Source organism: Rhinoderma darwinii, chromosome 8 (assembly GCF_050947455.1).
Source record: "Rhinoderma darwinii isolate aRhiDar2 chromosome 8, aRhiDar2.hap1, whole genome shotgun sequence".
Classification (NCBI taxonomy): domain Eukaryota; kingdom Metazoa; phylum Chordata; class Amphibia; order Anura; family Rhinodermatidae; genus Rhinoderma; species Rhinoderma darwinii.
Window position 1 is genome coordinate 29,536,981 of NC_134694.1, and position 14,802 is coordinate 29,551,782.

At 41.9% G+C, this 14,802-nt stretch overlaps 1 protein-coding gene across 1 annotated transcript in view; it reads left to right on the forward strand.

Moving 5' to 3' along the window:
- Nucleotides 1-14,802, forward strand: part of PAPPA (pappalysin 1) — a 302,275-nt gene that overhangs the window by 165,244 nt on the left and 122,229 nt on the right. Inside the window, exons 8-9 of the mRNA XM_075835544.1 lie at nucleotides 1,583-1,711; nucleotides 3,761-3,852. Coding sequence (XP_075691659.1) covers nucleotides 1,583-1,711; nucleotides 3,761-3,852 — 221 coding nt within the window. The remainder of the gene's footprint in view (nucleotides 1-1,582; nucleotides 1,712-3,760; nucleotides 3,853-14,802) is intronic.

The window sequence follows — 14,802 nt, forward strand, 5'->3', positions numbered from 1 at the left end:
ATTAAGGGGTTAAGGCACACAAGCCATTATTAGAATGAAAATAAAGCCATAAAATTTGTCTGTAGGAGATATATTTGTATATGTTTTCTTTTAACAACAGGTTTTTTTCTACAATCTATAGGATAAAATAAACTGGAAAATAGGTGAGAACAACTGAAAACCTGAACATCACATCAATATCTCTTTCGGAGTAACTATATTGCTGCTTTTACAGCCCCTAATTCACTAGATTTTGGAATGTGGCTGCTGGGTCACTTCTATTCAGCCATAAGACTATTAGTAAGGTTGAGCACAATTTGCATTCCAATTCAGCCCAAAGTTGTATGATGGTCAAAGGATGGCAAAGCAATTTTATAGACCGTACTTTGTTCACAAGTTCATTGCCATGCTGAAACAGGATGTTGTCTTCTCCAAGTTGTTGCCAGACAATTGGATTGTTACTGCATGCATCTAAAACCATGAATGACAGCCCAGACTATTATTCCTCCTCCACCAAAATGTACTGTTAACACCATTTCTTCTGGTAGAAAACATTCTCCTGCCACCCATTAAACTCAGATTCTTGAGTGCCAGTTGATGAAGCATGATACATCAATCCATAAAACTGTTTACTGATTAAGGGTCCAATGGGGGTATCCTTTAGACCACTCCAAAAGAATCTTGACATTGCACCTGGTGACCATATGCTTAAGTGTGGATGCTCAGCCAATGAAAACTAATCCAGGATGCTTCCACAAACAGGGGCGTATATATAGGGGGTGCAGATGTCACAGTCGCACCCGGATCCTGGTGCCTGAGAGGGCCAAAAAAAACCTCTGCCACACAAGAAGACACTAGTATTATAAATGGCATATGGTAGGTTTTGTAGATTTTGCATCGGGGCTTCATGTTAAGCCTACAAACATATCTTGTGCTGATGTTTTTTCATTTGGAATGCTATAGTGATTGTTATATTGAAGGGCCATTTTTACATCATATGTTCTACAGTACCGGGTGGTCTTATTCTGTCACCTTATGTTGCCGACCACCTTGCAATTGCAGAGTTGTTGCTTCTAGATGTTTCGTCTTTATAGTACATGATAAATAGGACCATTAAAATGGAGGCATCCTTTGACAATCCATTCCACTACTAAGGAGATTCATGGCCGTGCAGCTGTTTGCTATATTTTATGCAGCTGTTGGCTGTAATGGCTGAACCCATTTGATAGATGGGGTGCCAACAAATATTTGCAAAATAGCTCTCCCCCTTTTTTCCCAGCGAGCATTGCCCTTCCTCCACAGGGAGAATCAGTACCTTCCAAGACTGAAAATTTGGACATGTAATATGGCTGCTGTCTTTCCAGGATATTTTTTTAGTATTTTGCTGGATATTCGAATTATAAAGATTATGTATATAATTAAATTAATAGTCAAACAAATGGTCCGTACCTGTAACGTGAATTATAAAAGTTATAGAATAGACTGCATATAGTTACGCTACATATATTTGAGTATGTTGTTTTTTTATATTATGATGCTTGGGCTATTCTAATGAATCTGGTTAATTAGGCATGTTACATTATATAATATTTCTATTTTGTAGAGATCTGAAACGTGAATGCGTCTACAAATACCAGATTGTGACTGTCACTGCCAGTGGAGAGAGCGAGCCGTCCCCAGAACTGGTTTACCATCATGGCAATGGATACTGCGGGGATGGAATAATCCAAAAGTAAGAGGCCCTTAAAGGATGGGACATGTTTCAGAGGTAGCCATTTATCTTGTCTGATAGTCCATGGATTAAGGTCCACTTTGGACAGGGATATTCTTTTTCCGAACCTGCTTAACTGACGATAATCCTAATCCATCAGTAGTCACAGGTCGTTTGCAATAAAGGATGGATACTGTTGTAAAGTTACACTTCTAGGTCCTTTTAGGTTTTACACTTATTATAGAAAAAAGTTTGTGTCTGGAATCCCTACCAAAGTTATTTGGACAATACTTTCTCTAATTGAGGATCCGCTGGCAATTAGCTGATCGTCATGTACTGTATCTCGCAGGTAAAACCCCCAGGGCAAAATAGTTGATTGCCAAACCGTCAGCACAAGTGTGGGAGCCACCATAGGAGAAATGGGATATTACATGGCAGTCTTTCAGAAGAATGGATGATTGGCTAATATAGGGTGATCCCAAACAGGGGATCACTTTCTATGACATCTATTATGCCCTAATAAGACATATAGATTGGGATTGTCCTAATGGACAATCCCTTTAAATGAAGGATTTCAGTGCATTGTAAACAGCTAGATTGGCTATGTGGACACTTCTTATCTATTGCACTGAGCATGAACAGCTTCTTTTTGAACCTCCAAGACTTTTCATTAAAATGGTAAACCCTGAAGGAAGAGAAGTATTATATTGCACTATAAAGTAATGATTTACAGAAAGAATGTCATTGAAGTCAGGAACATTCAGACCCCGGAGAATCTGTGAAGTATGAAAAATGAATGTTACAAGGAAATGGATTGCTGGTGGAGGTAGATGTTTTTACTTTACTGAACAAATGATGCAGGATCAAATCACTGCATATAAATATAATAATGGACCATGCAAAAGAAAAATAAAATAATACTATGCAGTCTGGAATCGATGTCTCAGCAAAACACAATGTACAGAATGGTTGGTATTGATGAGCACAGATGATGATAGACTATGTTCATCCAGTTTCTCTGCTGTGCTTGGTTGGTTGTAAACTGCATCCTCTATTTTCGTTAAATGGCACTACTCTCATAAGATCTCTATATAGATTACGTTGGCTGTCCCAACTATAGTACAGGTTTTTATTTATTGTATCTATAATAACTTCCATAAAAGGATTATATTGGCTGCGGCGCAACATCATTTGCCATGGTAGTCGTCCTAAACACAGTCACAGCACCAATGTTCCAAACGTGGAAACTTCAGCTCCATTCTATATGAGTTAGAAAGACGTATAAAGTAATGATAGCAAGAGGTAAAACAGGGGTATGTGTAAATGTATAATATTAAGCAGAGTATAATAAGATATTCAAGATGGCATAATGACAGTTGTAATTATGAAAAGACGACAGGTCTTATCTATGAAAACTTGTACGAACAAGAACTGGAGAGGTTGCCCATAGTAGCCAATCCTATCATTGCTTTCACAGTCAAACCTGCTTTGGAAACATAAAAGGCTAAATTCTGATAGGTTGCAATAGGCCACACCTCCAGTTCTTGTTTGCACTAGTTTTCTAGTTTTCATACATGAGGCCCGCTGAGAGATGGTCAAACTTTCGATGCTTCTTAGTCCTTATTTATACAGTTACGTTTTCATGTTGTTTTTGTATAAATATTTTTTAGCCAAAAGTAGGGATCAATTCAATTAAAATTTTAGCCAAAAATGTGTATTGTAGTGCTGCTTATTTTTCTTACCTTTATATTTTGCTATCTATCTATCTATCTATCTATCTATCTATCTATCTATCTATCTATCTATCGCATATCTATCTATCTATCTATCTATCTATCTATCTATCTATCCATCCATCCATCCATCCATCCTTCCATCCATCCATCCATCCATCCATCTATCTATCTTGCACATACATACAGACATACATGAACATAGGTCAGTTTCATTTCTTCGAAATACCTGTTTCACAGCCTCAACAACCAGGGCGTACTTACTACTACATAATTTCAGTTCACAGACGTAGTTTAGCAACATTACTTTATATCATCTCTCCTTTTCTTCTTCCAGAGACCAAGGTGAAGAATGTGATGATATGAATAAGATAAATGGTGATGGCTGCTCTCTCTTTTGTCGTGAGGAGGCATCTTTCCACTGTTTGGGTAAGTAGCTATGATATTGTCCTTATCTGTTATATGAAATCGGGATGAAATGTTTCATCTGTTTACTTTTGTGTGAAGAATTTTCTTTAGCAAATAAAATTGTAACAGAGCTACAACTAGACTTTCCTTCATCCGGGGCAAAGATTCAGTTCGCTACCCTACCACTGAACCTTAATACCCTGGGTAAGTCAAAGTGTCTTTCTGACATCCAGCACTCGGGGCACACGTTCCACCATCTTCTTCCCAGCTATGCTGTACCAAACTTACATTATAAAGCTCTCTAATCCCATGGTTTTGGCAGTACATTGACTTTATTTTCCATTCCATTTTTTTCATACTCGCTAATCGTTTGTACATTAATTATTCTCCCTTAAGCCCTGATGTCCCCTGTATTGAGTGCTGGATCAACATTGCTGGAAACAGTATAATAAAATGGCAGAGTAGTATAATGTTGGGCAGGCAGTTCTGTAATGCAAAGGCTTACCCTATTTCATGTACTATTCCATTGCGGCGGTAAATTAGTTGACACGAAACGCAAGAATAGTACGGTGTTAGTACGTGTTAACTTGTTTCCATGTCAAATGACATGGTGACAAAACAGTGATAGTTGCTGGCCTAGACAGCAGCCTATCACTACTCATTGCATTTGCGATTGGTCAGTCACTTATACCTAACCAGCTCTCTGTGACGTCAGACGTCAAATTTCCCATAAGGACCCGCTCTGAACGTTTCTGTGACATTGTGTGAGTTGTTCAGAGCAGTTGCTTGTTGCAGAGATCCATGTGGCAGTCTGTGTTTTTGTATTGTTAGGCTGTTTTTTGCCTGAGTGTGCCTGTTTCCCCCTCCATGCCCCTCAGTACACCCCATCAAAATCCTTGTGTCACCCCACAGGGATCAAATTTTAGTTTCAAGGAAGTTAGCATTAGGCTTAGCATCAGGGAAGTTAGTTTAAAATATCATAGTTAGGTTTAGCATCAGAAAAGTGAGAGTCAAGTTCTGTAGTTAGGTTTAACATCAGGATTGTTAGCATCAAGTGCTGTAGGAAGGCTTAACATCCAGGAAGTTAGCATCATACTGTATATATTAGCTAGGTTTAGCGTCAGGGCAGTTATTATCAACTGCTGTAGTTAGTGTCACGTTGAGGGTTTGTGAACCCACTAGGCCGTACCGCCGTAGTGGGGAGGCAGCTTGCCAAACAACAGGGAACCCCAGCAATACAATGTCCCACACAAGGGTACCTGGATAGTCCAGACAGTGGCCACAGCTCTGGCACTGACGGAGATGGGTGTAGCAAGTAACGCCAAACGTGGCGGATGACACAGGTGCCGCAGGTTGCGCCAGACGTGGCGAATTCCTCTGGACGTGGCAGATGACACAGGACGTGACACGACTGCGACACTAGTAGGCACTGGAACAAGAACAGCACGAGATACAGGAACAGGTAACACGGCACGGGTAAAAACTGGAATGGCCAACACTAAGGGACAATTTGCAAGACAGACCTGTTAACTAACAACACTCAGGCAAGGATCAGAAGGGCTGGGGCCTTCTTATAGACCAGGAAATCATGGCAGTTGATGATGATGATTTCCTCTTGTGCGCACGCTGGCCCTTTAAGGCCGGACACGAGCACCCTACGGGACACAGCAGACCGGAACGGATCCATGGCTGCGGGCGTCGGGAGGTGAGTAAACCCGACGGCCCGTGGCCATGGACGCTACAGTTATGTTTACAGTGGTGCATACAGGGGAGGTTTCCAGTTGTCCCCCTGTGACCAGGGCCTTACATACTATGGGATTGAATTGTATCAGCGCCACTAGGATGCAGATACAATTCACAGCGCTGGTGAGGCAAGTGAACCATCATTTCCCTTTCCATCCAACCATTCGGAACTTTTTTTGTGAAGCAGGTAGTCAGATAAGACCAGACTTGTATTGCTGGAGGAGAGAACGTTGTGGGAAGGGGGCAGGTGAGTGCTTGTTTAAGTGTGCGGCACTACCTACATGGGCACTGTGGCACTGCCTACATGGGCATTGTGGCACTACCTACATGAGCACTGTGTGTGGCACGACCTACATGGGCACTGTGTGTGGCACTGCCTACATGGGTATTGGGTGCGACACTGCCTACATGGGAACTTTGTGTAGCATTATCTACAGTGGGAGTACTGTGGCACTATCTACAGGGGGCAGTGTGTGGCACTATCTACAGGGGGCAGTGTGTGGCACTATCTACAGGAGCACTGTTGCACTATTTACATGGGGCACTGTGCCATTATCCATAGGGGGTACTGGCAATATCTACAGGGGGCACTGTGGCATTATCTACAAGAAGCAGTGTGTGGCACTATCTACTGGGGAAAGGTGGCACTATCTACAAGGGGCAGTGGCACTATATACAGGGGGCAGTGTGTGGTACTATCTAAAAGGGACACTCTGGCACTATCTAGAGGGGCAGTGTGGGGCACTTTCAACAAGGGCTTTGAGTGTGGCACTTTCTATTCTGGTTTTTACACTACGAGTAAGCCCTTTTTTATTAGAGCTTGTATTATAAAGGGCTAGGCTGGTGAATAAGTGCAGACCACTACTGGTAGCTTATAATAATTAATAAATAACTTGGTTTCAAATGTATGCATTTGAAAACCTCCCTTTAAAAATCCTGCGTTGCCCCTGGGTTAGCGTCATGGAAGTTAGCATTAAATACTTTAATTAGATTTAACATCAGGGAAGTTAGCATCAAGTACTGCCATTAGTTTTAGCGTCTGGGTCAAGTTAGTGTCAAGTGCTATAGTTAGGGTTCGCATCAGGGTAGTTAGCATCATATATATATATTAGTTAGGGTTACTGTCAGAAAAGTTAGCGTCAAGTAATGTAGTTAGGTTTAACGTAAGGGAAGTTAGCGGTCAAGTGCAGTTGTTAGTGAAAATGAAGCGTCTAGTACCATAGTTAGGTTTATTGTCAGGGAAGTTAGCATCAAAAAGTGTAGTTAGAGTTAGTGACAGCGAAGTTAGCATCAGGTACTTAGGGAACTTCTTAAAATTAAAAAAGAAAGCTGTGTAAAACGATAGTTTTTTAATGTGTGAGATGTTCAGAGCGATTGTTTGTTGTACAGATCCACATGGCAGTAGGAGGATTTGCAGTGTTTGGCTATTTGTTTGCCTGATCGTGCCTGTTACCCTCTCCATACCCCTCCTTATACCCTGTCCACTTCCTTCTGTCCCCACATAATGATCACAGTGGCTGATCAGTGACCCCCATATTACTAATCACTGATCAGCAGTCAGAAGATTTAGCATAATAAATATTGAGGTGTTTTTTTCTCCAAATACGCCTTGTACAAATTCAATATTTTAAACTATTACGAGAAAGACATAAATTTTGACTTTCAATACCCAATTCTAATACATTTTATAAAGCACCTGTGGACTTTAAGTGCTCACTACACAACTAAATGGATTACTTGAGGGGAAAAGACCTGAAAATTAGGTATTTTTAAAGAGGGGTGGTCTTTAGCACCCCAGGGCCTCTGCAAGCCCGAAATGGGGCCTGAAAAGCATCCCAATAAAAAGAAGACCCCAAAATCCACAAGTCGCTCCATCACTACTGAGGCCGCATGTGGGATATTTCTAAAAATAACAGCCAGTATTATAAATATAAAGTTTTGTTTCTCTGTTGGCACCTGCTGTGTTACAGAATAAATTGATTAAAATTGAATATTTACAAAACAAAATTTTTTTTTTTAAATTTTACCGCACTTTAATTTGTGTGAAACACCTAAATTGTTACTAAACTTACTAAATGCTGTTTTGAATACTTTGAGGGGTGTCGTTTTTAAAACAGGGTGATTTGTAGGGGGATTCTAAGTTAGAGCACTTCAAAGCCACTTCAGAACGGAGTTGGTGGCTAAAAAACATGTTTTGGCAATTTTCTTGAAATTGTAAAAAATTGCTGCTAAACTTTTAAGTCCTATAACATCTTTAATAAAAGGACATTTTAAAAAATTCCTTCATAATGAAGAGATATGGTTAATGTTATTTATTTAGTAATTTGTGTGGTTTAACTGTCTTTTTTTAAAGCTGAGAAATTAAATTGTTAAAAACTGAAAATGTACTGAAAAGTTTTAGCTAAAGTTTGGATTTTTCATAAATAAGCACAAAAAGTATCAACCAAAATTTACTACAAAACTAAAATACAATGTGGCATGAAAAAAAACCAACCTCAGAATAACTTGGATGAGTAAAAGCATTACAAAGTTATTCCCATATGCCAGATTTTACAAAATCAGCTGTGTCCTGAAGGCCAAAACTTAAGGAGTTAAAATACAGTAGATGCAGGAAGTATGGTTTGAAACATGTAACTGCATAACTGACGTTTCTATTTGTGAAACTTTTTATTGGGTCTTTAGGTAGGGCACAAAGGATCACATATGCCAAACATCTACTTGTACCCCTCCCTTTTGTCAGCCATTTTGACATGCCCGATCCAGTTTTACTCAAGGTGTCTCATTAATGTCTGTCTCAGGTTAGATAGAGTGTTCCGAAATTAGTGAAGAGGGTAGCATAATATTCTGTCTTATTAAGTCTGTGATAATGCACGTGTTCATTGAAATAGTGTTTAATATAATATAAACTATTTTAATTCCAATAGAAGTTTGAGTGAAATCCAAATGAAAAATTATGATTTTCACCCAACATCGAACATGATTATTACTTCTTATCTTCCTAAGCCTTTACTCACTCACTATCTTAAGTTTTTTTTAGCTGTACTAAACATTATCAGAGCACGGAAACTGTATAGAAGTTGAAGACCGACAGAATGACTGATGGAGTGGGCTGCCATTTGCTTTAATGAAGGACGACAGATAAGAGGAGGGGTATTGCACTTGTGGTCTTTTTAATTGTGGGAAATCCTGAGGAAAGGAGACAAGAGGAGCAATAAATTCCAGACACTTATATTGGACATAGCTTGCTAGTGATGCAACTGCTGATGTGTGAATGACAGGATGAATTAGCAAAATAACAGTTTTATGAATTGTAGCTAGTTTACCAACCCTATTTTTAGATTATTTAATAAAAAATTTGTATTATTTTTTGCCATCTGGCGAACCTGCAGTTTACAAGTATAAACCTTGCACCAAAATATTGTGTTTCCTAATTTATCTGGAAATAATATTTACAATCCCTGATAATTATTGCTGAAAAGAGAAGCATTACAATGCGGAGCAGAAAGAGCTAGTAGGACAATTATGGGAGATGACCTTATATTTTAGGATGGAAGTAATGGGCTTTATTGGAACTAAGAGTTTCAGCTTCACAGGAAGGAGGAATTGATGGAGCTCATGTGATCAGCTCATTCATATGAGTGCAAATAAGAAGATAATCCTGCCATGGGATCTAAAGTTCAAGAGGCAGAATTGTCTCATGTTTGCTTAGCTGTAGAATTGAGATTTGGTCCAAAAACCCAGAACAAAAACAGTATTAATAGAAACATTCATCCAGGACTAGCACCACTACTTGTTGGGTGTCTCATGCACACAGCAGAGCCATGGATGCTGTTTAGAGGCACACGGAGACCCTGGACTGTGTAGTACTTGTGCCTTAGTATTGTGCCACCGTACAGTGCTGTATTACATGGATGCTGTTTAGAGGCACACATAGTCCCTGGACTGTGTAGTACTTGTGCCTTTGTATAGTGCCACCGTACAGTGATGTAGTACATGGATGCTGTTTAGAGGCACATGGAGTCCCTGGACTGTGTAGTACTTGTGCCTTAGTATTGTGCCACCGTACAGTGATGTAGTACATGGATGCTGTTTAGAGGCACACAGAGTCCCTGGACTGTGTAGTACTTGTGCCTTTGTATAGTGCCACCGTACAGTGATGTAGTACATGGATGCTGTTTAGAGGCACACGGAGTCCCTGGACTGTGTAGTACTTGTGTCTTTGTATAGTGTCACCGTACAGTGATGTAGTACATGGATGCTGTTTAGAGGCACACGGAGTCCCTGAACTGTGTAGTACTTGTGCCTTTGTATAGTGTCACCGTACAGTGCTGTAGTACATGGATGCTGTTTAGAGGTACATGTAGTCCCTGGACTGTGTAGTACTTGTGCCTTAGTATTGTGCCACCGTACAATGATGTAGTACATGGATGCTTTTTAGAGGCACATGGAGTCCCTGGACTGTGTAGTACTCGTGCCTTTGTATAGTACCACCGTACAGTGATGTAGTACATGGATGCTGTTTAGAGGCACACAGAGTCCCTGTACTGTGTAGTACTTGTGCCTTTGTATAGTGCCACGGTACAGTGCTGTATTACATGGATGCTGTTTAGAGGCAAACGGAGTCCCTGGACTGTGTAGTTCTTGTGCCTTTGTATAGTGCCACCATACAGTGCTGTATTACATGGATGCTGTTTAGAGGCACACGGAGTCCCTGGACTGTGTAGTACTTGTGCCTTTGTATAGTGCCACCGTACAGTGCTGTATTACATGGATGCTGTTTAGAGGCACACGGAGTCCCTGGACTGTGTAATACTTGTGCCACCGTACAGCAGTGTATTACAGAGCTACACATAAACAAATAATGGACCCAGGTAGCTGGTGGGCAAAAAATTAAGGACAACACACCAAATTGCCAGAGGCAAATAAATTAGCCCTTGTTTCCCAGGTACTTCACAACTGCTTATAGATAAATATAAAACATATCTTTTTTTATAACTGAATGTAAAGCACACACATAAAATATTAAAGAAACAAATGTGGTCATAAGCCCCAATACCCCTGAAGACGCCACTACTGTGGTGAAACATGTCGGGGGGGGGGGGGCAGCTGTTCATACAATTTTAAATTCAATGTGGTCTGAAACTCGATGTCCTTACGTAGGTTTACTCCTCTTATACATGCAGTGGAGTCTCATTTGCATTGCTTAGTCTCTGCAGTGATACTTTACACCAGGGGTCTCAAACTCGGCCGGGTAAGTGGGCCGCATATAGAAAAAATGGGAAGTTGACGGGCCGCATTACTTTCAAATTTGATACAATACAAAATTATTGTTAATCAATTAGTTATTTGAACTACTATAACACTATATTACTAGAATAATAACACTACATTACTATAATAATAGCGCTAGGTTTAAAATTTGAGATATTTCTCCACGTGCTTATTTCAACAATCTAGCTTTCCAGTTTAAGTGTCGCTAAATGCAGTCCGGCGGCTCAGTTAGCACACATGTCAAGATTGGGCAGCCCCTTTTTAGATAGTGCCGCAGTGCCCTCTGTGGATGCTGCCGCAGTACCCTCTGTGAATGCTGCCACAGTGCCCTCTGTGGATGCTGCCGCAGTGCCCTCTGGATAATGCAACACACCCCTAGATAAGGCCACAGTGCCCTCTGTAGATAAGGCCACAGTGCCCTCTGTAGATAAGGCCACAGTGCCCTCTGTAGATATTGCAACACACCCCTAGATAATGCCAGTGTCCTCTTCAGATACTGTCACACACCCACTTGTAGATAACGCCACAGTGCCCTTTGTGGAGGCTGCCACAGTGCCCTCTGTAGAGGCTGCCACAGTGCCCTCTGTAGAGGCTGCCACAGTGCCCTCTGTAGAGGTTGCCACAGTGCCCTCTGTAGAGGCTGCCACAGTGCCCTCTGTAGAGGCTTCCACAGTGCCCTCTGTAGAGGCTGCCACAGTGCCCTCTGTAGAGGCTGCCACAGTGCCCTCTGTAGAGGCTGCCCCAGTGCCCTCTGTAGAGGCTGCCCCAGTGCCCTCTGTAGAGGCTGCCCCAGTGCCCTCTGTAGAGGCTGCCCCAGTGCCCTCTGTAGAGGCTGCCCCAGTGATGTCAGGGGCTTGCCCAGAGCTGGAGTCCCAGGCAGAGCGCTAGTAGGCTCTTCCTGGGACTCCAGCTGTGCTCCTGACATCACTGGGACTCCTGCTCGATGTATGGACAGCGATGTCAGAGGCTTCCCCAGAGTCCCGGAGCAGAGCCGATAATAGCGCTCTGCCCGGGACTCCGCTCTGGGGAAGACCCTGACACACTGTCCATATATGGGCAGCGATGTCAGGGAATTCCACAGAGTCCCGGAGCAGAGCCGACACCAGCGCTCTGCTCGGGACTCCGGCTTCGGGGAAGCCCCAGACATCGCTGTTCATATGTGGACAGCGATGTCAGTGAATTCCACAGAGTCCAGGAGCAGAGCCGACACCAGCGCTCTGCTCCGCTCTGGGCAAGACCCTGACACACTGTCCATATATGGGCAGCGATGTCAGGGAATTCCACAGAGTCCCGGAGCAGAGCCGACACCAGCGCTCTGCTCGGGACTCCGGCTCTGGGGAAGCCCCAGACATCGCTGTTCATATGTGGACAGCGATGTCAGGGAATTCCAGAGTCTCGAGCCGATGCTAGCGGCTCTGTGTCCCGCGGGCCGCAGATGACAGCCCCAGGGGCCGCATGCGGCCCGCGGGCCGCGTGCTTGAGACCCCTGCTTTACACCCTGCTAAGTGATGTTACAATATTACCACTTGGACGATCAGTCCACATTTGTTTTTTTAATATTATATGTGTGTGCTTTACATTCAGTTATAATAAAACTTATGTTTTATATTTATCTATAAGCAGTTGGGAGGTACCTGGGAAACGAGGGCTAATTTATTTGCCTCTGGCACTTTGCTGTGTTGTCCGTATTACAGAGCTATTCTCCCTATTGCATTAGTTCTAGGGGAGAATAGCACCGAAATGTGTCATCCAATGGAACAAAACACAAAGAAAATCGGAGGTAAACAGAGATACAGTAGGGATCCATAGATCTATGGGCGCCATATTACAGACTTGTGCAAATTGGAGGTTGTATGCTCATGTGCACCCATATTTACTACCATTAATGCTATAGTTTACATCCACTTATACCATATGCTGTGTTATTAATGTATCCTCTTACCATTCAGTACTGCCTTAGTAAGTGAAAATGTAAAGCACATGTCTGGTCTTTTTTCCTGTCTTACCAGGAAATCTGCTATTGAACCTTTCTGGTTTCAACCTGTATTCTTTTTTTTTATGCTTTGTTTAAATTTGATGAAATAGTCAGTTTTTAAGGCCAAAATGCCTGCTTCCTTTACTAGATGTTGGCAATGATGATGGACTAGAGGACTTATTACAAGTAGCCAATTTTTTCACATTCTTTTGTCTCGAATATACTTTTTTTCAATGGGAAAGGAAGATAAAACAGGATACATGTCTCAACAAGTTCAGATTTTTCAGCAGAAAATGTATCTCTATCTTTTCCTTTCAGTAACTACTTTAGGGACTGCATCATTATTACTGTTGTCTTTCCACACATTATGCAACTGAATTTTCCATCATCAGGTGTAGTACTACCGGCATCACTTATAAAATTGCTATGTACTACTTTCAATGATCAATTGCTATATATCACCAATGACTTTTCTCTACTATCTAAGGTATCTTGGACAGAGGTGCCCGTGCCTTTCTTGTGATGCACATGATATTAGAATAGACATTTAAAATGTAGGACTGTGTTAGGAAATATGTCAGAACTAAGGTCGGTTTCAAACAGCTGTCATACAGCCACATTTTAAGGTGGCCATACACATTAGATTAATGTCAGCCGAGCCTGCCGAATTCGGCAGGATCAGCCGATCAGCTAATGTCTTTGGGTACCTCATGACTCCCGGCAGATGTTGGGGGAGGATCAGGCAGTTAGATTTAAACATACCAAATCCTTTTGTTCTCAGAGTAGAGGTACTCCCCTCTCCCTATTCAGAATATATGCACACTCAAAGGGGGGGGGGGGGTCGGGAGGAATAGCTGTCGGCCGAATGCTATCTAATATGGCCCACCTTAGGGTCCCTATAAAGACCACAACACATGGTCTCCCCGCAGGTCTACAGAACTGTTCTGAGATCACCATAGCATGCCATACCTTTATATTTATTTGCTAGAACATAGACCCCTTTAAATAAATACACTCCTCAACATTGAAATTGAAACATTGAGAAGGAAAAGTATTGGAATTGTGGAGATCATAGGATCGATAGACTTGTTAATGATAGGCAAATGATAAAAAAAAATGGAAACAAAATATTCCAAGCATCTTGATTTATTTAGTATCGAGTATGAGTGCCACACACAGAAATACATGGACTTATGCGCCTTGGCATGCTGGCAATGAGGTTATTAATGGTTGTGTGAGGAATGTTATGCCACGCTGAATGCACTTGGGCACACAAATCATCAAGATTGAACAGCTTCCTTTGCAATTGCCGACCAATGACTTCCCAGATGTGCCCAATGGCAGACAAGTCCGGACACGCTGCAGGCCATGGTAGCACGTTTAGGCCGCGCAGGCTGCTTACAGTAGCACGAGCAACATGCGGCCCGGCGTTGTCCTGTTGGAAAACAGCTTCTGGGACACTTTGGAGAAATGGCCGTACCACTGGTACTGGCGTGTTGTACATAGAACACCTGTAGTTGGATGCCTGGCTCGTAGCCCAATCTTGTGCAAACGCCTTCTGGTTTGTGTCGACATTGGTTCCTGTCCTAACTTTGAAATGTGACGTCCAATTTCACTTGCAGTACAGAATGGATCACTATGTGGAATTATTCCAATCAGACGATCCGTCGGTGCAGAGGATCGCCTCCGTGCACCTCTTGCAGTCATTCCCGTTCGTTGTTTTTCTCCCAACCTCCGGGACATGCAACTTTGAACATTAATGAAACATTTTTAGTTATATTCAATAAATAAACAGCTTTTCTAATGTTGCTAGCATTAACACTTTGTAAATTCATGGGACTATTACTTGGAAGTGACAAACTATAATGCTTGGTTATGTCTGATAAACATTAGGGGCTATCTTAAAACCCTTACATCTGTTCTTCTTGCTTGAAATAATCCACATTGCATATATGTCCATTAAAAGAGACAATAAATATATT